At 35.6% G+C, this 27,500-nt stretch overlaps 2 protein-coding genes across 4 annotated transcripts in view; both read left to right on the top strand.

The window, feature by feature from the left end:
• Positions 1-27,500, top strand: part of LOC115212276 (protein fuzzy homolog) — a 1,390,078-nt gene that overhangs the window by 1,320,163 nt on the left and 42,415 nt on the right. The gene's annotated exons all lie outside the window — the stretch shown is intronic.
• Positions 1,870-8,996, top strand: LOC115212275. 3 transcript variants are annotated; one of them, XM_036503081.1, is made up of 4 exons: positions 1,870-2,562; positions 3,108-3,178; positions 7,457-7,841; positions 8,660-8,996. In XM_036503081.1, exons 1-4 carry the CDS (start codon positions 2,001-2,003, stop codon positions 8,893-8,895), a joined length of 1,254 nt encoding a protein of 417 aa, XP_036358974.1. In that variant the 5' UTR covers positions 1,870-2,000; the 3' UTR covers positions 8,896-8,996. The 3 variants fall into 3 exon arrangements, with proteins under 3 accessions (XP_036358974.1, XP_036358972.1, XP_036358973.1); XM_036503079.1 differs by having other exon boundaries at positions 1,870-2,835; XM_036503080.1 differs by lacking the exon at positions 8,660-8,996 and having other exon boundaries at positions 1,870-2,835; positions 7,457-8,114.

The following is a 27,500-nucleotide window of genomic DNA, read 5'->3' as shown; positions in this document are numbered from 1 at the left end:
TTGAATTTTAAAAGTGTATTTTATAAAGTAACATTTTCTGCTAACTCATCAAATTCAATTATATGAAACTAGCAGTATCGCCCGGCGTTGCTCGGGTTTGTAAGGGAAATAACTATATAAGCATTTTTAGAGAGTTATAGCCAAAAAATAGCAAAAAAATGGGAAAAAAATGATGGTAAATTATTTTTTAAATCGTTGACTCATCGTAGACATTTTTAGAGGGTTACTTCTCTTATATAATAGCGAAAAAATGCATTAAAATGGAAAAGATGATGGTAAATTATTTTTAAAATCGTAGACTCATCGTAGACGCGCGCTAATACCCAGAAGGACTCGATATGAATCACGACTATAAGATACCCGAATTTGGTTAAACTGCACCGCAAAATGTGGGAGTAGTTAGGAATCTAAATCGTAGGAGACAGACACACAACTTCTCATTTATATATAAAGATTTAAATTCGGTAATTTTCCATGACTTTAATTCTTCTGTATGAGGGGCCCACCAAACTTGAAGTACCCCAACCATCTTCACCACTGTTACCCTTTCGTTACTAACCCGGGCGTAGCCGGCCGTAAAACTTTTTGGTTCATAATACCAAGCCGGCCGTACCCGGCCGTGAGAACCTATTGTTGTTTAAATGTAATTTGAACCCAAATCTCGTTGGTACATTCGTTAAAACATGTGATTTCACATTGTAAATAGTTAAGTTATAGTATCCGACATTGCTTGAAGTTATATCTCAACTTTTTTTTCCACATGTTTTTCGGCATCGATTTTTCTTCACCTTTGTAAATGGATAGGAGTTTCATGTTATCAAGCATTGATTCCGAATTTAAAGCTTTTTCAACGGAAAATAGGGAGATATCGAGAAAAAGAATGAAATAGGTACTAAAGAACGTGGTGTACAAAATAATGAATATTTTTTCATCCGAAAATGAAAGCCGCGCCTTCCGAAGAAACAAAGTGGCGAAGGCGACAGCGAAGACGATTTTACATCGGAATGGAGTAAAAAAACTTTTTAAATGTTTTTATTAGTAATTTTTCTGAGGAGATAAAGTTTATCTACAGCCTTTGTTAGGAAGTGAAATCATTAGACTTTTATTTTCTTCAGTATGCTAGCTTGAAGCGATCACTTCCGAAACAAATTTACGCAGATTGTAAACAAACCCAAAATCGGGGTTCAAAGTTTGGAAAATTTGTGAAGCAAATCCTGGGTACTGTTGTGGATTTAGTTTTTATACAGGGAAACTAATGTTAGTCATCATGGCTTAGGGTATGATGTGGTCTGGAAGTTATTGTTTGAAGCGATCAATGCGGAAACAAACTTACGCAGAACGTAAACAAACACAAAATCGGGGTTCAAAGTTTGGGAAATTTATCAAGCAAATTACTGGGTACTGCGTGGATTTAGTTTTTATACAGGGAAAATGTTAGTCAGCATGGCCTAGGGAACGATGTGGTCTGGAATTTATTACTTCCATACCATAACCAGGGCCGTATATTATTTTTTTGACCGATTTCTTTAGTTCGGTCAAACTTACGGTGGATTCTAGTATTTCACTTTATTCCACCTTTATGGTACACCTGTTGTGGATTAAATTCAACTGATGATATAGTGATGTGCACAATTCTTCTTTATCAAATTTTGTTGCATACCCATTTGAATATTAGCTGATGATTCATTTTCTATAGTGATGTTTTAACAAAATTTTAATTTTTTAACTTTTGCTCAATTAAAAATTTTAATATTTTTACCTTTTGCTCAATTTACCTGGATTTACCTGTAATTAAAGTCACTTTGAGACAAAAGTTATGCAATAGAATTGATTAAGAACCCTTTCTTTAATTATGTTCCAAATATCACATTAATATGTTGATAAGTATGTACCAGCCTTTGCTCACACAGTAGATGAGACCAGCTAATTAAACAGGATCTCATTGTACAGTTTCCATCAACCATGGTTCTTGACCCATCACTGCATAAAGAGGACAAACAATGGCTTTCTCTCCTTTTACCACAAGAGAAATGAATAAAATGCAGTCAGAGAATACCAGATTTAACTTTAAATTCGCACCAATAAGACCTTTCAGACCTATGGGTACAATGCAGTCGATGCTAGATCAACCTAATAATCAGCAAGCAGTGGTGATCATCCATGAAAACAATAATTTTTCCTCCACTATCAGAACAGCAGTACCACTTCAAGGAAAGAAAAAAAAGCTTGGTGAGACTCTCTTTCCATTGGTTCATGGTATGTATCCAGATAAGGCTGGCAAGATCACTGGTATGTTGTTGGAGCTTGACGAAGCTGAGCTATTACCTTTAATAGACTCTCATGAGTTGTTGCAGGGAAAAGTGGAGGAAGTTGTGATTGTGTTGCAGGCACAAGAGGCTATGAAAGATGCTATCACTGACATCAAGACTATTAAAGGAAAAGAACCTCTTAGCTCCAGTATGATAGGAGCAATTGACCCACATGAACAGAAACAAGTGCTTGGTGAGACTCTCTTTCCATTGATTCATAACATGTATCCAGATAAGGCTGGCGAGATCACTGGTATGTTGTTGGAGCTTGACGAAGCTGAGCTGTTACCTTTAATAGACTCTCATAAGTTGTTGCAGGGAAAAGTGGAGGAAGTTGTGATTGTATTGCAGGCACAAGAGGCTATGAAAGATGCTATCACTGACATCAAGACTATTAAAGGAAAAGAACCTCTTAGTTCCAGTACAATAGGAACAATTGACCCACAAGAACAGAAACAAGTGCTTGGTGAGATTCTCTTTTCATTGATTTATAACATGTATCCAGATAAGGCTGGCAAGATCACTGGTATGTTGTTGGAGCTTGAAGAGGCTGAGCTGTTAATTTCATTAGACTCTCATGAGTCGCTGCAGGCTAAAGTGGAGGAAGCTGTGATTGTGTTGCAGGCACATGAGGCTAAGAAAATGCTACCACTGACATCAAGACCAATCATAGCAGAACTGCTTAGCTCCAGTATGTTAGCAGCAGTACCACCACAAGTACAGAAACAAATGCTTGGTGAGACTCTTTTACCATTGGTTCATGCTATCTATATCCATACGTGGCTGGCAAGATCACAGGTATGTTGTTGGAGCTTGACAAAGCTGAGCTGTTACCTTTGATAGACTCTCATGAGTTGTTGCAGGCTAAAGTCGAGGAAGCTATGATTGTATTGTGGGAATATCGGGGTCAAGAAGCTGCTACCATCAAAGCTAGGGGTCATTAAGAAAGACTGAAGAGAACAAATCAAGAAAAAGATAAAGAAAAAATACAACATCAAGTCACAGAGAAGTATAGCAACAGAAAAAGAAATGAAACAAAAACTCTTTTTACCTCTCCCATCATTACATTTAATATTATTTATCATTTATGTTTATCTACTGATTGCTCATTGTTACTTTTATCATTATTATTGTTATTGTTGTTATTATTATTATTATTATTATTATTTATTATTATTGCCTTTGCACAGCTCTTAATGCTGGAGATGTACTATGGTGTCAGCTGTTCACTACCAGTGGACTAGGGTGACACCTCTTATTTTTCGAGCACCTGCCAGAGTATATGAGCGGTTCCAAGCAGTGCTGTTTTCTGAAAGTGGTCCACCCTTATTGCAGCCCCTATTTGTTCCATGTACTTTTCAAGGTTTTTACTCGCTGTTCCCAGGGCTCCGACAATTATTGTTACCACTACCAGCTTTTTCATTGATCACAATTGCTTTAACTCCCAAGCTAACCCGTCATATCTATTGACTTTTCTTTCTTCCTTATTGCATATCTTGTTGTCAGCTAGGCATGCTATATCTATGATCCAGCATAGTTTGCTTTTATGTCTGGCTTCCTATTCTCTATCTCTTGGTTGCACTGAATCATAAAATCCCACAGGATCTTTGCATTATCATTTTCGATGATGCCTTCGGGATTGTGGACATACTAATTTTTTTCTCTGTCAAGTCCATACTTGTTGCAAAGTGTCCAATGGACAAGCCTTACTATATTGTCATGGCATCTCTTATATTCTTCTGAGACTAATGGCTTATATTGGCTGGTAATATGCATAAGGTTTCACCATTTTGTCCACAGATTCTGCACTTATCACTTTCTGAGTTTTTTACTCTCTGTATTTTAGGTAGTTTTATATGCTGTGTCACATAACTGGCACCTGTGCAGGTGGTGTGTAAAAAGCACCTTTCGAGTGCTGGGCTTCATGGGGGCAATGACAAATGACTGAGACCTTTAGCAATATACGGTGCTTGAGAAGAAGACCCATCAAGCAAAGGGAAATCATTGTCATGGCAGATACTGGTATCAGGTGACTGGCACCCATGTCAGTTGCACGTAAAAGCACCCGTTACAATCTCAGAGTGGTTGGTATTAGGAAGGGAATCAGCCATAGAAAACATGCCAAATCAGACTGGAGCCTGGTGCAGCCCATCAGCTTGCTAGCCCTGGTCAAAATGTCCATCCCACACCTGCATGGAAAACAGACCTTAAATGATGATGATGATGATGTAGTAGTAGTAACATGATGGCTACAATTTTGTTATGCAACTTGCCAAGAAAATTTTAGTATTTCACAAAAATATTTTCCTCTTCATAAGTATAGTTGTATTGAACCTGAAATTGAAAGTTTAATTTTATACTAATTATACTGATGTACTGGTAACAATATTATCAATAGTATTCATGCAAAAGACAACAATGACATTTTATTAGCTCCAATACCACTAATAATAATAATAATAATGATAATAATAATAATAATAATAATGATAATAATGATAATAATAATAATAATAATAATAGTTCTCATATTTGTAATGCTGATGGTAATACTATTGATAGTGACCACAGTGATTCTTATATAAATAATAACAATTACAGCAACTATACTAATGATAACAGTTATATTTATTCAATGGTGCTTGTAGAATTGGTAGGCTTAACAACAATAGTAATTCTAGTGATGCTAACTATCTGCAACATAATAACCCAATTACCTGTACTTGTAATAGCCCTACTACTCTGCCATCAAAACTATGTATTGTAGAAATAAATTTTAGTGCCCTCTTAATAATAAGGGCCTAGCTAAAAGTATTATTTACAAATGTATGATTTACACTAACCAGAATACTTTAACCTGTATAGGTTCTACCTCCTCCCCTTCAAACTGAGATCACTACTAACAACACTCACACCTTTAAAGGAAGGAATAAGGTTAAAACTACTTCACTTGCTGCAAAAATCTGGGAGTTAAAGGATAATAATGTTGTCTTCCATATTACCTGGAGTATTGTGAAACATGCTAAGCCTTACTTTAACAACTGATAATTGTGTAACCTCTGCTGCATGGAATAATTGAAACTTTTTAAATGTTCAAGTAAAATTATTAACAAATCGGATGAACTTTAGATGAAATGTCCCAATTCCATAAGGAACACCTTTTTGTATTTTAAATATGATCTCTAAATCAATTCTGTAAAGTGGATTCTGTACAATAATAAAAACGTTCTTTACAACAGTGGGACCAAAATGAAGCGATCAATGCAGAAACAAACTTACGCAGAACGTAAACAAACAGAAAATCAGGGATCAAATTTCGGAAAATTTGTCAAGCAAATTACTGGGTACTGCATGGATTTAGTTTTTATACAGGGAAAATGTTAGTCAGCATGGCCTAGGGAACGATGTGGTCTGGAATTTATTACTTCCATACCATAACCAGGGCCGTATATTATTTTTTTGACCGATTTCTTTAGTTCGGTCAAACTTACGGTGGATTCTAGTATTTCACTTTATTCCACCTTTATGGTACACCTGTTGTGGATTAAATTCAACTGATGATATAGTGATATGCACAATTCTTCTTTATCAACATTTTGTTGCATACCCATTTGAATATTAGCTGATGATTCATTTTCTATGGTGATGTTTAAACAAAATTTTAATTTTTTACGATTTGCTCAATTTAAAATTTTAATATTTTTAGCTTTTGCTCAATTTACCTGGATTTACCTGTAATTAAAATCACTTTGAGACAAAAGTTATGCAATAGAATTGATTAAGAATCCTTTCTTTAATTATGTTCCAAATATCACATTAATATGTTGATAAGTAAAAAAGTTACTGTTATTTAATGAAACAAGCCTAGATTCATGATTATTTTAGAATTTAATTGAAACTCATGAGGGGTGTATTTTGGTCAGAAATATAGTAACGAAAGGGTTAAATCTGGTCCTGCATATATGATTATTATCATTATTGTCAGTATGGGTGCTACTAGAATTATCATTGTGGTCATTCGCTTGAATACTACTGATAATATTGTTATCACTACTTCTATTATTATGACTCACTTATGAAACATTGTGTCAGATACCATTGTTGCAGTGTTGATAACTGGTAGTAGCACCTAGATTGTTGCTGACAACTGTTCTGCTTAAAATTTCCTCATGTAGGTTACTTGATACCACATAATCTAGAGATATATTCAAGAGAACACACATTATTAGAAGCCCACTTAGTTAATTCAATACCATTTTCCAGGCCAGCAACCTAACCCTTTGCTTCATACCAGCCAAGTTTCAAGAAAAGTATTCTAATCCTCTCTGCTAATACAGTTTCGGGCCTTGGGGCCTCATTGCTGAACAACTTTTAGGCCAACCTCAACCCAGCAGGATACTATGTACCAGCCTTTGCTCACACAGTAGATGAGACCAGCTAATTAAAAAGGATCTCATTGTACAGTTTCCATCAACCATGGTTCTTGACCCATCACTGCACAAAGAGGACAAACAATGGCTTTCTCTCCTTTTACCACAAGAGAAATGAATAAAATGCAGTCAGAGAATACCAGATTTAACTTTAAATTCGGACCAATAAGACCTTTCAGACCTATGGGTACAATGCAGTCGATGCTAGATCAACCTAATAATCAGCAAGCAGTGGTGATCATCCATGAAAACAATAATTTTTCCTCCACTATCAGAACAGCAGTACCACTTCAAGAAAAGAAAAAAAAGCTTGGTGAGACTCTCTTTCCATTGGTTCATGGTATGTATCCAGATAAGGCTGGCAAGATCACTGGTATGTTGTTGGAGCTTGACACGTCTGAGCTGTTACCTTTAATAGACTCTCATGAGTTGTTGCAGGCTAAAGCCGAGGAAGCTGTGAATGTGTTGCAGGCGCACGAGGCTATGAAAGATGCTATCACTGACATCAAGACTATTAAAGGAAAAGAACCTCTTAGCTCCAGTATGATAGGAGCAATTGACCCACAAGAACAGAAACAAATGCTTGGTGAGACTCTCTTTCCATTGATTCATAATATGTATCCAGATAAGGCTGGCAAGATCACTGGTATGTTGTTGGAGCTTGACGAAGCTGAGCTGTTACCTTTAATAGACTCTCATAAGTTGTTGCAGGGAAAGGTGGAGGAAGTTGTGATTGTGTTGCAGGCACATGAGGCTATGAAGGATGCTACCACTGACATCAAGACTATTCATAGACAAGAACCTCTTAGCTCCAGTATGATAGGAGCAATTGCCCCACAAGTACAGAAACAAGTGCTTGGTGAGACTCTCTTTCCATTGGTTCATGGTATCTATCCAGATAAGGCTGGCAAGATCACTGGTATGTTGTTGGAGCTTGACGAAGCTGAGCTATTACCTTTCATAGACTCTCATGAGTTGTTGCAGGGAAAAGTGGAGGAAGTTGTGATTGTATTGCAGGCACAAGAGGCTATGAAGAATGCTACCACTGACATCAAGACTACTGAAGGACAAGAACCTCTTAGCTCCAGTATGATAGGAGCAAGTGACCCACAAGAACAGAAACAAGTGCTTAGTAAGATTCTCTTTCCATTGATTCATAATATGTATCCAGATAAGGCTGGCAAGATCACTGGTATGTTGTTGGAGCTTGAAGAGGCTGAGCTATTACCTTTAATAGACTCTCATGAGTTGTTGCAGGGAAAGTGGAGGAAGTTGTGATTGTATTGCAGGCACAAGAGGCTATGAAGGATGCTACCACTGACATCAAGACTACTGAAGGACAAGAACCTCTTAGCTCCAGTATGATAGGAGCAATTGCCCCACAAGAACAGAAACAAGTGCTTGGTGAGACTCTCTTTCCATTGATTCATAACATGTATCCAGATAAGGCTGGTGAGATCACTGGTATGTTGTTGGAGCTTGACGAAGCTGAGCTGTTACCTTTAAAAGACTCTCATGAGTTGTTGCAGGGAAAAGTGGAGGAAGTTGTGATTGTGTTGCAGGCACAAGAGGCTATGAAGGATGCTACCACTGACATCAAGACTACTGAAGGACAAGAAGCTCTTAGCTCCAGTATGATAGGAGCAATTGACCCACAAGAACAGAAACAAGTGCTTGGTGAGATTCTCTTTTCATTGATTTATAACATGTATCCAGATAAGGCTGGCAAGATCACTGGTATGTTGTTGGAGCTTGAAGAGGCTGAGCTGTTAATTTCATTAGACTCTCATGAGTCGCTGCAGGCTAAAGTGGAGGAAGCTGTGATTGTGTTGCAGGCACATGAGGCTAAGAAAAATGCTACCACTGACATCAAGACCAATCATAGACAAGAAATGCTTAGCTCCAGTATGTTAGCAGCAGTACCACCACAAGTACAGAAACAAATGCTTGGTGAGACTCTTTTACCATTGGTTCATGCTATCTATCCATACGTGGCTGGCAAGATCACAGGTATGTTGTTGGAGCTTGACAAAGCTGAGCTGTTACCTTTGATAGACTCTCATGAGTTGTTGCAGGCTAAAGTCGAAGAAGCTATGGTTGTATTGCGGGAATATCGGGTTCAGGAAGCTGCTACCATCAAGGCTAGGGGTCATTAAGAAAGACTGAAGAGAATAAATCAAGAAAAAGATAAAGAAAAAATACCACATCAAGTCACAGAGAAGTATAGCAACAGAAAAAGAAACGAAACAAAAACTCTTTTTACCTCTCCCATCATTACATTTAATATTATTTATCATTTATGTTTATCTACTGATTTCTCATTGTTACTATTATCATTATTATTGTTATTGTTATTATTATTATTTATTATTATTATTATTATTTATTATTATTGCCTTTGCACAGCTTTTAATGCTGGAGATGTACTATGGTGTCAGCTGTTCACTACCAGTGGACTAGGGTAACACCTCTTATTTTTCGAGCACCTTTTAGAGTATTTGAGCGGTTCCAAGCAGTGCTATTTTCTACAAGTGCTCCATCCTTATTGCAGCCCCTATTTGTTCCATGTACTTTTCAAGGTTTTTACTCGCTGTTCCCAGGGCTCCGACATTTATTGTTACCACTACCAGCTTTTTCATTGATCACAATTGCTTTAACTCCCAAGCTAACCCGTCATATCTATTGACTTTTCTTTCTTCCTTATTGCATACCTTGTTGTCAGCTGGGCATGCTATATCTATGATCCAGCATAGTTTGCTTTTATGTCTGGCTTCCTATTCTCTATCTCTTGGTTGCACTGAATCATAAAATCCCACAGGATCTTTGCATTATCATTTTCGATGATGCCTTCGGGATTATGGACATACTAATTTTTTTCTCTGTCAAGTCCATACTTGTTGCAAAGTGTCCAATGGACAAGCCTTACTATATTGTCATGGCATCTCTTATATTCTTCTGAGACTAATGGCTTATATTGGCTGGTAATATGCATAAGGTTTCACCATTTTGTCCACAGATTCTGCACTTATCACTTTCTGGAGTTTTATCTACTCTGTATTTTAGGTAGTTTTATGCTGGTGTCACATAACTGGCACCTGTGCAGGTGGTGTGTAAAAATCACCTTTCGAGTGCTGGGCTTCATGGGGGCAATGACAAATGACTGAGACCTTTAGCAATATACGGTGCTTGAGAAGAAGACCCATCAAGCCAAGGGAAATCATTGTCATGGCAGATACTGGTGTCAGGTGACTGGCACCCATGCTAGTAGCACGTAAAAGCACCCGTTACAATCTCAGAGTGGTTGGTATTAGGAAGGGAATCAGCCATAGAAAACATGCCAAATCAGACTGGAGCCTGGTGCAGCCCATAGCTTGCTAGCCCTGGTCAAAATGTCCATCCCACACCTGCATGGAAAACAGACCTTAAATGATGATGATGATGATGATGTAGTAGTAACATTATGACTACTATATTGTTATGCAACTTGCCAAGAAAATTTTTAGTATTTCACAAAAATATTTTCCTCTTAATAAGTATAGTTGTATTGAAACTAAAATTGAAAGTTTAATTTTATACTAATTATACTGATGTACTGGTAACAATATTATCAATAGTATTCATGCAAAAGACAACAATGACATTTTATTAGCTCCAATACCACTAATAATAATAATAATAATGATAATAATAATAATAATAATAATAATAGTGCTCATATTTGTAATGCTGATGGTAATACTATTGATAGTGACCACAGTGATTCTTATATAAATAATAACAATTACAGCAACTATACTAATGATAACAGTTATATTTATTCAATGGTGCTTGTAGAATTGGTAGGCTTAACAACAATAGTAATTCTAGTGATGCTAACTATCTGCAACATAATAACCCAATTACCTGTACTTGTAATAGCCCTACTACTCTGCCATCAAAACTATGTAATTGTAGAAATAAATTTTAGTGCCCTCTTAATAATAAGGGCCTAGCTAAAAGTATTATTTACAAATGTATGATTTACACTAACCAGAATACTTTAACCTGTATAGGTTCTACCTCCTTCCCCTTCAAACTGAGATCACATAACAACACTCACACCTTTAAAGGAAGGAATAAGGTTAAAACTACTTCACTTGCTGCAAAAATCTGGGAGTTAAAGGATAATAATGTTGTCTTCCATATTACCTGGAGTATTGTGAAACATGCTAAGCCTTACTTTAACAACTGATAATTGTGTAACCTCTGCTGCATGGAATAATTGAAACTTTTTAAATGTTCAAGTAAAATTATTAACAAATCGGATGAACTTTAGATGAAATGTCCCAATTCCATAAGGAACACCTTTTTGTATTTTAAATATGATCTCTAAATCAATTCTGTAAAGTGGATTCTGTACAATAATAAAAACGTTCTTTACAACAGTGGGACCAAAATGAAGCGATCAATGCGGAAACAAACTTACGCAGAACGTAAACAAACACAAAATCAGGGATCAAATTTCGGAAAATTTGTCAAGCAAATTACTGGGTACTGCGTGGATTTAGTTTTTATACAGGGAAAATGTTAGTCAGCATGGCCTAGGGAACGATGTGGTCTGGAATTTATCACTTCCATACCATAACCAGGGCCGTATATTATTTTTTTGACCGATTTCTTTAGTTCGGTCAAACTTACGGTGGATTCTAGTATTTCACTTTATTCCACCTTTATGGTACACCTGTTGTGGATTAAATTCAACTGATGATATAGTGATATGCACAATTCTTCTTTATCAACATTTTGTTGCATACCCATTTGAATATTAGCTGATGATTCATTTTCTATAGTGATGTTTTAACAAAATTTAATTTTTTACGATTTGCTCAATTTAAAATTTAAATATTTTTAGCTTTTGCTCAATTTACCTGGATTTACCTGTAATTAAAGTCACTTTGAGACAAAAGTTATGCAATAGAATTGATTAAGAATCCTTTCTTTAATTATGTTCCAAATATCACATTAATATGTTGATAAGTAAAAAAGTTACTGTTATTTAATGAAACAAGCCTAGATTCATGATTATTTTAGAATTTAATTGAAGCTCATGAGGGGTGTATTTTGGTCAGAAATATAGTAACGAAAGGGTTAAATCTGGTCCTGCATATATGATTATTATCATTATTGTCAGTATGGGTGCTACTAGAATTATCATTGTGGTCATTCGCTTGAATACTACTGATAATATTGTTATCACTACTTCTATTATTATGACTCACTTATGAAACATGTGTGTCAGATACAATTGTTGCAGTGTTGATAACTGGTAGTAGCACCTAGATTGTTGCTGACAACTGTTCTGCTTAAAATTTCCTCATGTAGGTTACTTGATACCACATAATCTAGAGATATATTCAAGAGAACACACATTATTAGAAGCCCACTTAGTTAATTCAATACCATTTTCCAGGCCAGCAACCTAACCCTTTGCTTCATACCAGCCAAGTTTCAAGAAAAGTATTCTATTCCTCTCTGCTAATACAGTTTATGGCCTTGGGTCCTCATTGCTGGACAACTGTTAGGCCAACCTCAACCCAGCAGGACACTATGTACCAGCCTTTGCTCACACAGTAGATGAGACCAGCTAATCAAACAGGATCTCATTGTACAGTTTCCATCAACCATGGTTCTTGACCGATCACTGCACAAAGAGGACAAACAATGGCTTTCTCTCCTTTTACCACAAGAGAAATGAATAGAATGCAGTCAGAGAATACCAGATTTAACTTTAAATTCGGATCAATAAGACCTTTCAGACCTATGGGTACAATGCAGTCGATGCTAGATCAACCTAATAATCAGCAAGCAGTGGTGATCATCCATGAAAACAATAATTTTTCCTCCAGTATCAAAACAGCAGTACCACTTCAAGAAAAGAAAAAAAAGCTTGGTGAGACTCTCTTTCCATTGATTCATAATATGTATCCAGATAAGGCTAGCAAGATCACTGGTATGTTGTTGGAGCTTGACGAAGCTGAGCTATTACCTTTAATAGACTCTCATGAGTTGTTGCAGGGAAAAGTGGAGGAAGTTGTGATTGTGTTGCAGGCACATGAGGCTATGAAGAATGCTACCACTGACATCAAGACTACTGAAGGACAAAAACTGCTTAGCTCCAGTATGATAGGAGCAATTGCCCCACAAGAACAGAAACAAGTGCTTGGTGAGACTCTCTTTCCATTGATTCATGGTATGTATCCAGATAAGGCTAGCAAGATCACTGGTATGTTGTTGGAGCTTGACAAAGCTGAGCTGTTACCTTTAATAGACTCTCATAAGTTGTTGCAGGGAAAAATGGAGGAAGTTGTGATTGTATTGCAGGCACATGAGGCTATGAAGCATGCTACCACTGACATCACGACTATTAAAGGACAAGAACCACTTAGCTCCAGTATGATAGGAGCAATTACCCCACAAGAACAGAAACAAATGCTTGGTGAGACTCTCTTTCCATTGGTTCATGGTATCTATCCAGATAAGGCTGGCAAGATCACTGGTATGTTGTTGGAGCTTGACGAAGCTGAGCTGTTACCTTTAATAAACTCTCATGAGTTGTTGCAGGGAAAAGTGGAGGAAGTTGTGATTGTGTTGCAGGCACATGAAGCTATGAAAGATGCTACCATTGACATCAAGACTACTGAAGGACAAGAACTGCTTAGCTCATGTATGATAGGAGCAATTGCCCCACAAGAACAGAAACAAGTGCTTGGTGAGACTCTCTTTCCATTGATTCATAATATGTATCCAGATAAGGCTCGCAAGATCACTGGTATGTTGTTGGATCTTGAAGAGGCTGAGCTGTTACCTTTAATAGACTCTCATGAGTTGTTGCAGGGAAAAGTGGAGGAAGTTTTGATTGTATTGCAGGCACATGAGGCTATGAAGGATGCTACCACTGACATCAAGACCATTCATAGACAAGAACTGCTTAGCTCCAGTATGATAGGAGCAATTGCCCCACAAGAACAGAAACAAGTGCTTGGTGAGACTCTCTTTCCATTGATTCATAACATGTATCCAGATAAGGCTGGTGAGATCACTGGTATGTTGTTGGAGCTTGACGAAGCTGAGCTGTTACCTTTAAAAGACTCTCATGAGTTGTTGCAGGGAAAAGTGGAGGAAGTTGTGATTGTGTTGCAGGCACAAGAGGCTATGAAGGATGCTACCACTGACATCAAGACTACTGAAGGACAAGAACCTCTTAGCTCCAGTATGAAAGGAGCAATTGACCCACAAGAACAGAAACAAGTGCTTGGTGAGACTCTCTTTCCATTGGTTCATGGTATCTATCCAGATAAGGCTGGCAAGATCACTGGTATGTTGCTGGATCTTGACAAAGCTGAGCTGTTACCTTTAATAGACTCTCATAAGTTGTTGCAGGCTAAAGTGGAGGAAGTTGTGATTGTATTGCAGGCACACGAGGCTATGAAATATGCTACCACTGACATCAAGACTACTGAAGGACAAGAACTGCTTAGCTCCAGTATGATAGGAGCAATTGCCCCACAAGAACAGAAACAAGTGCTTGGTGAGACTCTCTTTCCATTGATTCATAATATGTATCCAGATAAGGCTGGTGAGATCACTGGTATGTTGTTGGAGCTTGAAGAGGCTGAGCTGTTACCTTTAATAGACTCTCATGAGTTGTTGCAGGGAAAAGTGGAGGAAGTTGTGATTGTATTGCAGGCATGAGGCTATGACGGATGCTACCACTGACATCAAAATATTAAGGACAAAAACTGCTTAGCTCCAGTATGATAGGGGCAATTGCCCCCACAGAACAGAAACAAGTGCTTGGTGAGACTCTCTTTCCATTGATTCATAATATGTATCCAGATAAGGCTTGCAAGATCACTGGTATGTTGTTGGAGCTTGAAGAGGCTGAGCTGTTAATTTCATTAGACTCTCATGAGTCGTTGCAGGCTAAAGTGGAGGAAGTTGTGATTGTATTGCAGGCACACGAGGCTATGAAGGATGCTACCACTGACATCAAGACTACTGAAGGACAAGAACTGCTTAGCTCCAGTATGATTGGAGCAATTGCCCCACAAGAACAGAAACAAGTGCTTGGTGAGACTCTCTTTCCATTGATTCATAATATGTATCCAGATAAGGCTTGCAAGATCACTGGTATGTTGTTGGAGCTTGAGAGGCTGAGCTGTTACCTTTAATAGACTCTCATGAGTTGTTGCAGGGAAAGTTGGAGGAAGTTGTGATTGTATTGCAGGCACATGAGGCTATGAATGATGCTACCACTGACATCAAGACTATTAAAGGACAAAAACTGCTTAGCTCCAGTATGATAGGAGCAATTCCCCACAAGAACAGAAACAAGTGCTTGGTGAGACTCTCTTTCCATTGATTCATAACATGTATCCAGATAAGGCTGGTGAGATCACTGGTATGTTGTTGGAGCTTGACGAAGCTGAGCTGTTACCTTTAAAAGACTCTCATGAGTTGTTGCAGGGAAAAGTGGAGGAAGTTGTGATTGTGTTGCAGGCACAAGAGGCTATGAAGGATGCTACCACTGACATCAAGACTACTGAAGCACAACAACCTCTTAGCTCCAGTATGATAGGAGCAATTGACCCACAAGAACAGAAACAAGTGCTTGGTGAGACTCTCTTTCCATTGATTCATAATATGTATCCAGATAAGGCTGGTGAGATCACTGGTATGTTGTTGGAGCTTGAAGAGGCTGAGCTGTTACCTTTAATAGACTCTCATGAGTTGTTGCAGGGAAAAGTGGAGGAAGTTGTGATTGTATTGCAGGCACACGAGGCTATGACGGATGCTACCACTGACATCAAGAATATTAAAGGACAAAAACTGCTTAGCTCCAGTATGATAGGAGCAATTGCCCCACAAGAACAGAAACAAGTGCTTGGTGAGACTCTCTTTCCATTGATTCATAATATGTATCCAGATAAGGCTGGCAAGATCACTGGTATGTTGTTGGAGCTTGAAGAGGCTGTGCTGTTACCTTTAATAGACTCTCATGAGTTGTTGCAGGGAAAAGTGGAGGAAGTTGTGATTGTATTGCAGGCACATGAGGCTATGAAAGATGCTACCACTGACATCAAGACTACTGAAGGACAAGAACTGCTTAGCTCCAGTATGATAGGAGCAATTGCCCCACAAGAACAGAAACAAGAGTTTGGTGAGACTCTCTTTCCACTGATTCATAATATGTATCCAGATAAGGCTGGCAAGATCACTGGTATGTTGTTGGACCTTGAAGAGGCTGTGCTGTTACCTTTAATAGACTCTCATGAGTTGTTGCAGTGTAAAGTGGAGGAAGTTGTGATTGTATTGCAGGCACACGAGGCTATGAAGGATGCTACCACTGACATCAAGACTATTAAAGGACAAGAAAAAGATAAAGAAAAAATACAACATCAAGTCACTGAGAAGTATAGCAACAGAAACAGAAATGAAAGAAAAACTCTTTTTACCTCTCCCATCATTACATTTAATATTATTTATCATTTATGTTTATCTACTGATTGCTCATTGTTATTATTATTATTATTATTATTATTATTATTATTATTTATTATTATTGCCTTTGCACAGCTGGAGATGTACTATGGTGTCAGCTGTTCACTACCAGTGGACTAGGGTAACACCTCTTATTTTTCGAGCACCTTCCAGAGTATTTGAGCAGTTCCAAGCAGTGATATTTTCTGCAAGTGCTCCATCCTTATTGCAGCCCCTGTTTGTTACATGTACTTTTCAAGGTTTTTACTCGCTGTTCCCAGGGCTCCGACAATTATTGTTACCACTACCAGCTTTTTCATTGATCACAATTGCTTTAACTCCCAAGCTAACCCGTCATATCTATTGACTTTTCTTTCTTCCTTATTGCATACCTTGTTGTCAGCTGGGCATGCTATATCTATGATCCAGCATAGTTTGCATTTATGTCTGGCTTCCTATTCTCTATCTCTTGGTTGCACTGAATCATAAAATCCCACAGGATCTTTGCATTATCATTTTCGATGATGCCTTCGGGATTGTGGACATACTAATTTTTTTCTCTGTCAAGTCCATACTTGTTGCAAAGTGTCCAATGGACAAGCCTTACTATATTGTCATGGCATCTCTTATATTCTTCTGAGACTAATGGCTTATATTGGCTGGTAATATGCATAAGGTTTCACCATTTTGTCCACAGATTCTGCATTTATCACTTTCTGGTGTTTTATCTACTCTGTATTTTAGGTAGTTTTATGCTGGTGTCACATAACTGGCACCTGTGCAGGTGGTGTGTAAAAATCACCTTTCGAGTGCTGGGCTTCATGGGGGCAATGACAAATGACTTAGACCTTTAGCAATATACGGTGCTTGAGAAGAAGACCCATCAAGCCAAGGGAAATCATTGTCATGGCAGATACTGGTGTCAGGTGACTGGCACCCATGCTAGTAGCACGTAAAAGCACCCGTTACAATCTCAGAGTGGTTGGTATTAGGAAGGGAATCAGCCATAGAAAACATGCCAAATCAGACTGGAGCCTGGTGCAGCCCATAGCTTGCTAGCCCTGGTCAAAATGTCCATCCCACACCTGCATGGAAAACAGACCTTAAATGATCATGATGATGATGATGATGTAGTAGTAGTGACATTATGGCTACTATATTGTTATGCAACTTGCCAAGAAAATTTTTAGTATTTCACAAAAATATTTTCCTCTTAATAAGTATAGTTGTATTGAAACTGAAATTGAAAGTTTAATTTTATACTAATTATATAATTAGTATAAAATTAAACTTTCAATTTCACAACACCAAATCTAACCAATAAGATAATGGCTATCAACAGACACATGATTAACAGTATCTTTTTCTGTAATAATAGTAATAATAATGTTGACTTTAATATAGGTGTAACAAAGTCCAACCCTACCTATTCATCTCAGATATTGGGTAGTCTACACAAGGAGACTGTAAATGGAACTGTTGTCAATTCCAGGCAATAATCTAAGTACAACTGCTAGTCATGCTATCAGTGCAACACTGGAATCTGACACATATATGACTATCAATAATAACATAGGAAGTCATAAAAAAAAAAGATGTTCTGGTAACAATATTATCAATAGTATTCATGCAAAAGACAACAATGACATTTTATTAGCTCCAATACCACCACTAATAATAATAATAATAATAATAATAATAATAATAATCCTTTCTACTAAAAGGCAAAAGGCCCTGAAATTCTGGGGTTGATTACATCGATCCCAATGTGTCACTGGTACTTAATTTATCAACCCTGAAAAGGTGAAAGGCAAAGCCAACCTCGGTAGAATTTGAACTCAAAACGTAGCAACAAGTGAAATACTGTAAAACATTTCATCCAGCATGTTAACAATTCTGCCAGCTCACCACAACCATAATAATAATAATGATAATAATAATAATAATAATAATAATAATAATAATAATAATAATAATAATAATAATAGTGCTCATATTTGTAATGCTGATAGTAATACTATTGATAGTGACCACAGTGATTCTTATATAAATAATAACAATTACAGCAACTGTACTAATGATAACAGTTATATTTCTTCAATGGTGCTTGTAGAATTGGTAGGCTTAACCACACTAGTAATTCTAGTGATGCTAACTATCTGCAACATAATAACCCAATTACCTGTACTTGTAATAGCCCTACTACTCTGCCATCAAAACTATGTAATTGTAGAAATAAATTTTAGTGCCCTCTTAATAATAGGGGCCTAGCTAAAAGTATTATTTACAAATGTATGATTTACACTAACCAGAGTACTTCAACCTGTCTAGGTTCTACCTCCTTCCTCTTCAAACTGAGATCACATAGCAACACTCACACCCTTTAAGGAAGGAATAAGGTTAAAACTACTTCACTTGCTGCAAAAATCTGGGAGTTAAAGGATAATAATGTTGTCTTCCATATTACCTGGAGTATTGTGAAACATGCTAAGCCTTACTTTAGCAACTGATAATTGTGTAACCTCTGCTGCAAGGAATAATTGAAACTTTTTAAATGTTCAAATAAAATTATTAACAAATCGGATGAACTTTAGATGAAATGTCCCAATTCCATAAGGAACACCTTTTTGTATTTTAAATATGATCTCTAAATCAATTCCATTTTTGTGTTCTTTATTAAAATCTTAAGTCAAAAATAGTTATATTTTGATAATTTGTCCTGTCTTCTATCCAATAGCTAAGATAACTTAATGCTACTACTGTTGAATAATTTGAATGCGCTAAGGTAACATACATAGTCTAGGATAATGGACACCAAAGCTTTTCTAGAATAGTCTTAACTTTGATTCTGGTACTGGATATCTTCATAACAACTCCACCATCCCTATTTTATCACTGCATGTACAACTCTCAGTTTCTGTGTATCAAATCCACTCACTAGGCTTTGATCTGCATAGGCCTATAGTAGAAGGAGATACTTGTCCAAGGTGTTGTTCTGTAAGATGGAACCAAAGATCATATGGTGGGAAGAAAAATTTTTTAACTCCCAGCAATGTCTGGATATTACATAAATACATAAAAATTTATATATACATATTTTGTATATTATATAGATAGGCAACTATGTTATATACATACATATACATATATTTATATATATACATATACATATATTTATATATATATACATATTTATATATATATATATACACACATATACATTATATATAATATATATATATATATATGTATACAACAAAACGTACATGCCATGCACACATGCATGTTTATATCTGGTTGAGTAAAGAGTAAGCAACATTTTGAACCATGAAGAATTTGTCTTGGATTTTGCAGAGTTTCAAATTTTTTCAAACATTTTTTCTGCAATTGTCTGATAATACAGACATAGACTTGCCCAAATACACCACTAAATTAACAGTGATATTTTTCTGAATTGTTATAATCATCTGAAATGGAACTGTCAAAGCACAATGTTTGAGCAATTTTGCTATTCAACTTCAAGAAACGATGTAAAGCAGCTGAAACTGCTTGCAATATCAATGAAACGTTTGGTGAGGAAATGCCCAGTGAGTGATCAGCTTGAAAATAGCTTAAACAATTTTGCAGTGGAGACCTGAGCCTTGAAGATCATGAGCATAGTGGACGCCCATCTGTCATTGATTATGGTCAATTAAAGACTGTCATTGAGAAAGATCCATGTAAAACCACCCGAGAACTAGCAAAAGACTTCAAGTTAGCCAGAAAACTGCCTTCAACCATTTGCATATGATCAGAAAACCAAAACTGCTTGGCAAATGGGTACCAAAGGATTTGAATGAAAATCAGAAAATGCGCAGATATGAAATTCAATCATTGCTTCTTCTCCATAACTAGACCAATTCATTTCTTAACCATATTGTAACTTGTGATGTAAAGTGGATTCTGTACAATAATAAAAACGTTCTTTGCAACAGTGGAACCAAAATGAAGTACTGCAAACCTTCCCTAAACCCGAGCTCTTCAAAAAGAAGGTTATGGTGACTGTTTGGTGGTGAACTACTGGACTGATCCACTATAACTTCTTAAAACTTGGTAAAACCATTACTGCAGAAACATATTGCTCTGAAGTTGCTAAATTGAACGAAAAACTGCTCCTCCATATCAGAGGCCCCATCATTCTTCATGACAATGCTTGACCACACATTTCACTAATGATTCTCCAGAAGTTGAGGAAACTTGGCTACGAAGTTCTTCCCCACCCAGCTTACTCCCCAGAGCTTTGCCCTACAGACTACCACTTTTTCAAGCCCCTTGATGGTTTCCTGTGAGGGAAGGAGTTCGAAAATCAAACTGATGCTGAAAATGTTTTCAAAGAGTTCATCAGCTCCAGAACTCCAGATTTTCATGTTACCAGAATAAACAAACTTGGAACTCATTGGCAAAAATGTGTTTATTGTAATGGTAATTACTTCAATGAATAAAATTTCTGTATTGTTGAAATATATGGTGATCAATTTCATGTTTCAAAACGTTGCTTAATTTTTACTCAGTCTGATATATATTGCTTAATACTTTTAGAAATTTAATACCCTCTGGAGAAATCTTGTCTACTGGTTGCTAATCTCAGCTGATTGAAGTATTCCAACTCACTACATTGCATATGTCAGATCCATCAATATGAGTGTATGTGTGCACATATGTATGTATATATGTGTGAGTATGTGTGTGAGTGTGTGTGTACATATATGTATGTATGGTAAATTTAAATGCATATATTTTTTTCCATTAGGCATCCATATTAAAGAATATCACACACATGTGCGCGCACATGCATCCATGAGACATACATGCACATTACACATACTTGAATAGATATAACTATTTAAAAATGGCATGATGTAATGATACACTATATATGTATGTATGTATGTATGTATGTATATAACAAATGAAGGAAAAAATGATTCTTTCAAAGGGGTGTAAAACATTCAATTCACTGGTTAAATATATGTATGTATGTATGTGTATATGTATATATATATATAATATATATATATATATATATATATATTATATATATATATATATATATATATATTATATATATATATGTATATATATATATATGTATGTATATTTATATGTTTATTCACATTCATTTCTTTGAATCTTTAGCTTCATTCTGTTGCTGTTAAGTGACTAGAAACACACATGTGTGTGCACGAACACACAAACAAGCATATATTGATTTATTCCATAGATAAAAGGTAAATGAAAAATATTACATAATGTTACATAAATATTGTGTACTTTGCTGTAAGGTATGTTACTGTTGAATTGGCTCCAACTAAGATTTCAAATTGATTAAAAGGTTGCATTTGCTGTGACATGACATTTGCTTCTTTGCATTCCTATATCATACACCTCTCTCTCTTACTCATAACACAGACACATATATATGTATATGTGTATATATGTATATACATATATATATATATATATATATATATATATATAATATATATATATATATATATATATATATATATATATATATATCTATATATATATATATATATATATAGATACATATAGATAGATAGATAAAAATTTCACGAATAAAATGCATAAGATTATGAAGAAAGGAAGAGACAAGCAAACTTCTGTTCCTATCTATAGTAAACAACAGAAAATGTATTTGATGCTATGTGCTGAGTCTTGCTAAACTGAAATTAATTTTGTGGAAGCATATGGAGCAGCAAAGATTATAACTAAGATGTGAACACTTGTTTTTAACATACTCATATATGCAAGAATTAAGGATTCATTTAAGATTTGTCTCACAAAAAAACATAGGTGTGCAAAAAACATGATAAATGTATTGCTTACTGTTTTCTGTGTATAGGAACATGTGTTCTGGCCTGGCTCTAAATCACTGAGGTGTTTACTACAACTGAGGAGGTGAAATCATGTCTAGTTGTGTACTGACAGTATTTGTGGTTTGACTCAATGTATTTTTGCATACATAGTCAACAGAAAAAAATCTTTGAGCCAGGAAATATCCTGCAGCAAATGCATTTAGTCCACAAATTCATTTTAGTATTCTGTGGTTTTTATGCTATATAATTTTTTCCTTTTTTCTTTTGTGGAAATGTTTATTTTGCTGACACTCCTCTATTTTCTATATGTATCAATTTTAATTTCTAGGCTTTGTAGCTATAGGCATGTAATGATTTATGTTTGATATATATATATATAATTAAGAGAAATAAACTCAATTAAGCAATTCAATGGTAAAAAACATTATCTATACTATAAAGAAAAAATTTTAATATACTATAATAAATATTATTTTAAAACATCAATAAATTGAATTAACATTAAATTGACTATGTCACTTTTCGTGACTATATCTTTAAATCAATTTAAAATCAATTCGATTTAAGATATAGCCACTCTTCAGGTCTAAAATAATATAATAAATGTATGTAATAATTAACATATAATAATAACAAATATAATAATTAACAAATAAATATGGAAATATACATATCGTAACAATCAATAATCAAATAGAATTTAACAATATTAATGAAAAATATAATCATAACTTATCTTATTGAAGAATACCAGTTAACTGGTATTCTTCAATAAGATAAGGTATGATTTTTTAATGATTATTTTAACTCGAATTAATTTTAATAGAATCGATTTTATTATTATCGATTTAAAGATATAGTCACGAAACACACATAATCAATTCAATGTTTATTTTATTTATTTATTTTTTTAAATGATATTTATTATTGTACATTTAAATTTTTTCTATATAGTATAGATAATGTTTTTCACTATTGAATTGCTTAATAGAGGTTATTTCTCTTAATTATATACATCTATGATATATTGTGAAATTTGAATTAGAATTGCTAAATTGAATTTTTCCCTGTAAGTTTGGAATTATATTTCCTATTATTATTATTATTATTATTATTATTATTATTATTATTATTATTATTATTATTATTTAATATTATTATTATGATTATATATATATATATATGTATATTTGGCAATAATTATCATTATATAGAATATGGAGACTTGTTCATTCTCAAATTTATTTCCTTTTATTTCACAATTTCATATTTTTAACCATAAAAATATGCAGTATGAAATTTCTTAAACAAAAGGAAATAAATTTTGAGCATGAACAAGTCACCTTATTCTGCATCTTTAAAATTATTGCTAATATACACTCCAAATAATATTACCATCCAGAGAAGTGAACAGGGAGTTACCCATTGGAGGAATTTACAGTGTGAGTAACAACTAATAGTAGTCATAGATGCTGAATACTAATCAATGCAGTTAACTGTAACCTGTAGTGTAACTGAGATACACACACATACAAACACATATATATACACTAGCAGTATCGCCCGGCGTTGCTCAGGTTTGTAAGGGAAATAACTATAAAGCATTTTTAGAGAGTTATAGCCAAAAAATAGCAAAAAAATGGAAAAAAAATGATGGTAAATTTTTTTGAGAGTTAAAAAAGGTGGAGTTGCGTCCCCTAGACGGTCTGTGGTTTGGGTTTCTGATCCTCGACCCCATGTCGAATTTATCGATTTTTTTCAGAACTGGGGGAACTTTACAAAATTTTCGCTGCGTTAGTTTTGAATTATGACATTGGGCTATGTGTGTGTCAAGTTTCATCAGAATCGGTTGAAAGCCGTGGTTAGAGTGAGGGTACGAGAAAACAGACACACAGAAAACGCACAGACAAACTGCCGTTTATATAGAGAGAGATATATACATGTGTGTATACATGTATAAATATATATATGTATATATTTATATACACATATATATATTGTATATATACATATATATATATTGTATATATACATATATATATATATTGTATATATACATATATATATATATTGTATATATATACATATATTGTATATATATATATATATATATGCTAGCAGAATTGCCCGGCGTTGCTCGGGGCTGAATTGCTTGAAAGTACTGTTAATGATTGCACTGAATTATGATGATTATTCAGGCAAATATTGAAATAAGCTTACGGTGGGAGATAAGGACTTAACGCCAAACGTGTGCCATTGCATTGTTTTGGGGGAACCAAATTTCTGATGAGCATTATAGGGGCACTAACTTTAAGTTTGAGAAAGTGTGGTGGTAGTCTGGGGTGCTCAAAGGAATTGAGTACCTCTATTGGATAGTTGATGACGTCCTCTGGGTCAGGAGTTGTATCGATAGACTGATATACATCGACTTCCCCAGGAATGATTTTAGCATTTCATCATTAATATGGTGAACAGTTTTATTCCTCGGGGCCAGTATAGCCTTTTTGCCAATTCCAATCCATATTCTGATAATTAGCTTGTAAATCTGGGAATACTGCATCTCTGAGATCAAAGGCGTCTTAACAATGGTACAAATGGAATCGATGGCAATATTACCATTTTCATCCCCTGGTATTTTGCCTTCGCCAAGTGCAGGAGAGTGTGAGGAAATGCTGGTGATGTGATATTACGTCGCATATGAGCACGCATATTGGTGTGAAGTTGAGAGTTACTTCCGTTTATTTTAAAAAATATGCATTAAAATGGAAAAAAAGATGGTAAATTATTTGTAAAATCATAGACTCATCGTAGACGCACGCTAATACCCAGAAGGGCTGATATGAATCACGACTATAAGATACCTGGTTTTGGTTAAACTGCATCGCAAAATGTGGGAGTATTAGGAATCTAAATCGGAGTAGACAGACACACAACCTTCTTTTATATATAAATACATACATACACACACACATACATACACACACACACACACACATACATGCATACATACATATACACATAAACCGAGTAAAAAATTTCAGTTATCTCTCTCTTTCACACATTACTCTCTCTGTCTCTTCACACACACTAACAGAAGCACTTCACTTACACACAACATACTGTCTGTCTCCCACACTCCATCAAACACACACACACACACACATGTACATCAATGAGTCCCATGCACGGTAACTTCAAAGGAACTTCCTCGTCATACAATCGCTTTCTCTTAGTCTCTTTCGCTCTCATTACTTATGTAAAAAAATAAAAGTTTTTTCTATGTGTGTAAAGAGGAAGTGGGAGGCAGAGTGAAAGAATCACTCACTACAGTAAGTGAATTACTTTCATTTTATTCCTTGCCCACTGTGTGTGTGCGTTTGTGCGTGTGGTGTAAACCAGACTAAAAAAGCATTTGACACACACAACAGAATGTGAGTTTTCTGTAAATTTTGCTTAATTGGAGTTTAAATTTTAAAAACTGGACCTGGCATGACGCGATGCATTGTACTCTTAAAACTGCTAGGTAAATTGTAATTGAAGAAATCCTATATTGTAGATTTGTATAACTCCCAAAGGGAGGCAGATAAAATCTGCCTTTTATAATAAGACTAGCAGTATCGCCCGGCGTTGCTCGGGTTTGTAAGGGAATAATTATATAAGCATTTTAGAGATGTAAAGTATAATAGCCATCTCAATATGGCTAACCACAAAGGGGGAGGGGGTTACTGTAGCTTTTGACGTTCTGAGATTTAATAATAAATTTTAGAGAGTTACTTCCCTTATATATGTCAAAAATGGATTAAAAATGGAAAAATTGATGGTAATGTTTTTTTTAAATCGTAGACTCATCGTAGACGCGCGCTAATACCCAGACAGTCTCGATATGAATCACGACTATAAGATACCCGTTTTGGTTAAACTGCACCGCAAAATGTGGGAGTAGTTAGGAATCTAAATCGTAGGAGACAGACACACAACCTCACTTTATATATAAAGATTTCCTCTATTTACATAATATTGAGGTCTCTTTCTTTCTTTTGTTATCTTACTGTTTTTACCAATATACATATATATATATATATATAAATATATATATATAGTTACAGAGATGTACTTGCATAGCAAGTGACTTGATCTGAGATCGTGTGCTGGAACGAAAACAGTTGCAGTGTTGAAGGTGTTTATAAGCCATTTAAGAAACACACAAAAACCGTTACATTCACTTCAACATTTAAATTAAATTTGTCAAAATATTTTCGTCGCTTTGAGACCGCGACCTGTTAGCACGATATTTTGTCAGTGAACAGGTCGCGGTCTCAAAGCGACGAAAATATTTTGGCAAATTAAATTTAAATGTTGAAGTGAATGTAACGGTTTTGTGGTGTTTCTTAAATGGCTTACAAACACCTTCCACGCTGCAATATATATATACACACATATATATATATGTATGTATGTATGTATGTGGTTGTATATGTGTATGCATGTATGTGTGTGTGTGTGCGTGTCTGTGCTTGTGATTGTCCTCCACCACTGCTTGACAACGAATGTTGGTTTGTTTACATCCCTGTCACCTAGTGGTTTGACAAAGGAAACAGATAGAATAAGTACAATGCTTACAAAAATAAAACTGGAGTTGATTCATTAAACTACAATTCTTCAAGGCATTGCCCCAGCATGGCCACAGAGCAATGGCTGGAAAAAGCAGAAGAATAAAAGAATTGAGGGGGACCTCTACATGGTAGCTAGACCTGGTAGAAATAGCAGCAAAATTTCCCCCAAATCACACCTTACTGTCTTATCTATGTATATATGTATGTATGAGCCTATGAGGGAGAACCCTACATGGCAGCTAGACATGGTAGAAATAGCAGCCAAATCTCCCTCAAATCACACCTTACTGTCTTATCTTTCTGCTACTTGGATATAGGTGTTATATTCGTCTAAAAAAACTTTCCTGTCACACACTCACGCACACGCACACACACACACACAACACACACACACACACACACACATCGTCACACACACACACGCGCACCACACACACCACACACGCACATTAGCTTACAATTTTATTTATATATTTGCGTGTGTATGTGTGGAAAGAAGAAGTGGGAGGCAGAGTGAAAGAATCACTCACCACAGTAAGTGAATTAGTTTCATTTTATTTGTTGCCCACTGTGTGTGTGCGTTTGCGTGTGGTGTAAACCAGACTAAGAAAAGCATTTGACCACACACCAGAATGTGAGTTTTCTGTAAATTTTGCTTAATTGGAGTTTAAATTTTAAAAACTGGACCTGGCATGACGCGATGCATTGTACTCTTAAAAATGCCAGGTAAATTGTAATTGAAGAAATCCT

Source organism: Octopus sinensis, linkage group LG5, assembly GCF_006345805.1.
Source record: "Octopus sinensis linkage group LG5, ASM634580v1, whole genome shotgun sequence".
Classification (NCBI taxonomy): domain Eukaryota; kingdom Metazoa; phylum Mollusca; class Cephalopoda; order Octopoda; family Octopodidae; genus Octopus; species Octopus sinensis.
This window is presented reverse-complemented; position numbering and strand designations above follow the sequence as displayed.

Bases quoted from the DNA above. Each gene is read 5' to 3' on its own strand.
- LOC115212275 (XM_036503079.1), top strand. From the start codon at position 2,001: ATGGCTTTCTCTCCTTTTACCACAAGAGAAATGAATAAAATGCAGTCA. The intron at 3,179-7,456 runs GTCGAGGAAGCT...TTGCAGGGAAAG, and splicing joins ATGAGTTGTTGCAGGCTAAA to GTGGAGGAAGTTGTGATTGT. The intron at 7,842-8,659 runs GTGACCCACAAG...TGTTAGCAGCAG, and splicing joins CTCCAGTATGATAGGAGCAA to TACCACCACAAGTACAGAAA.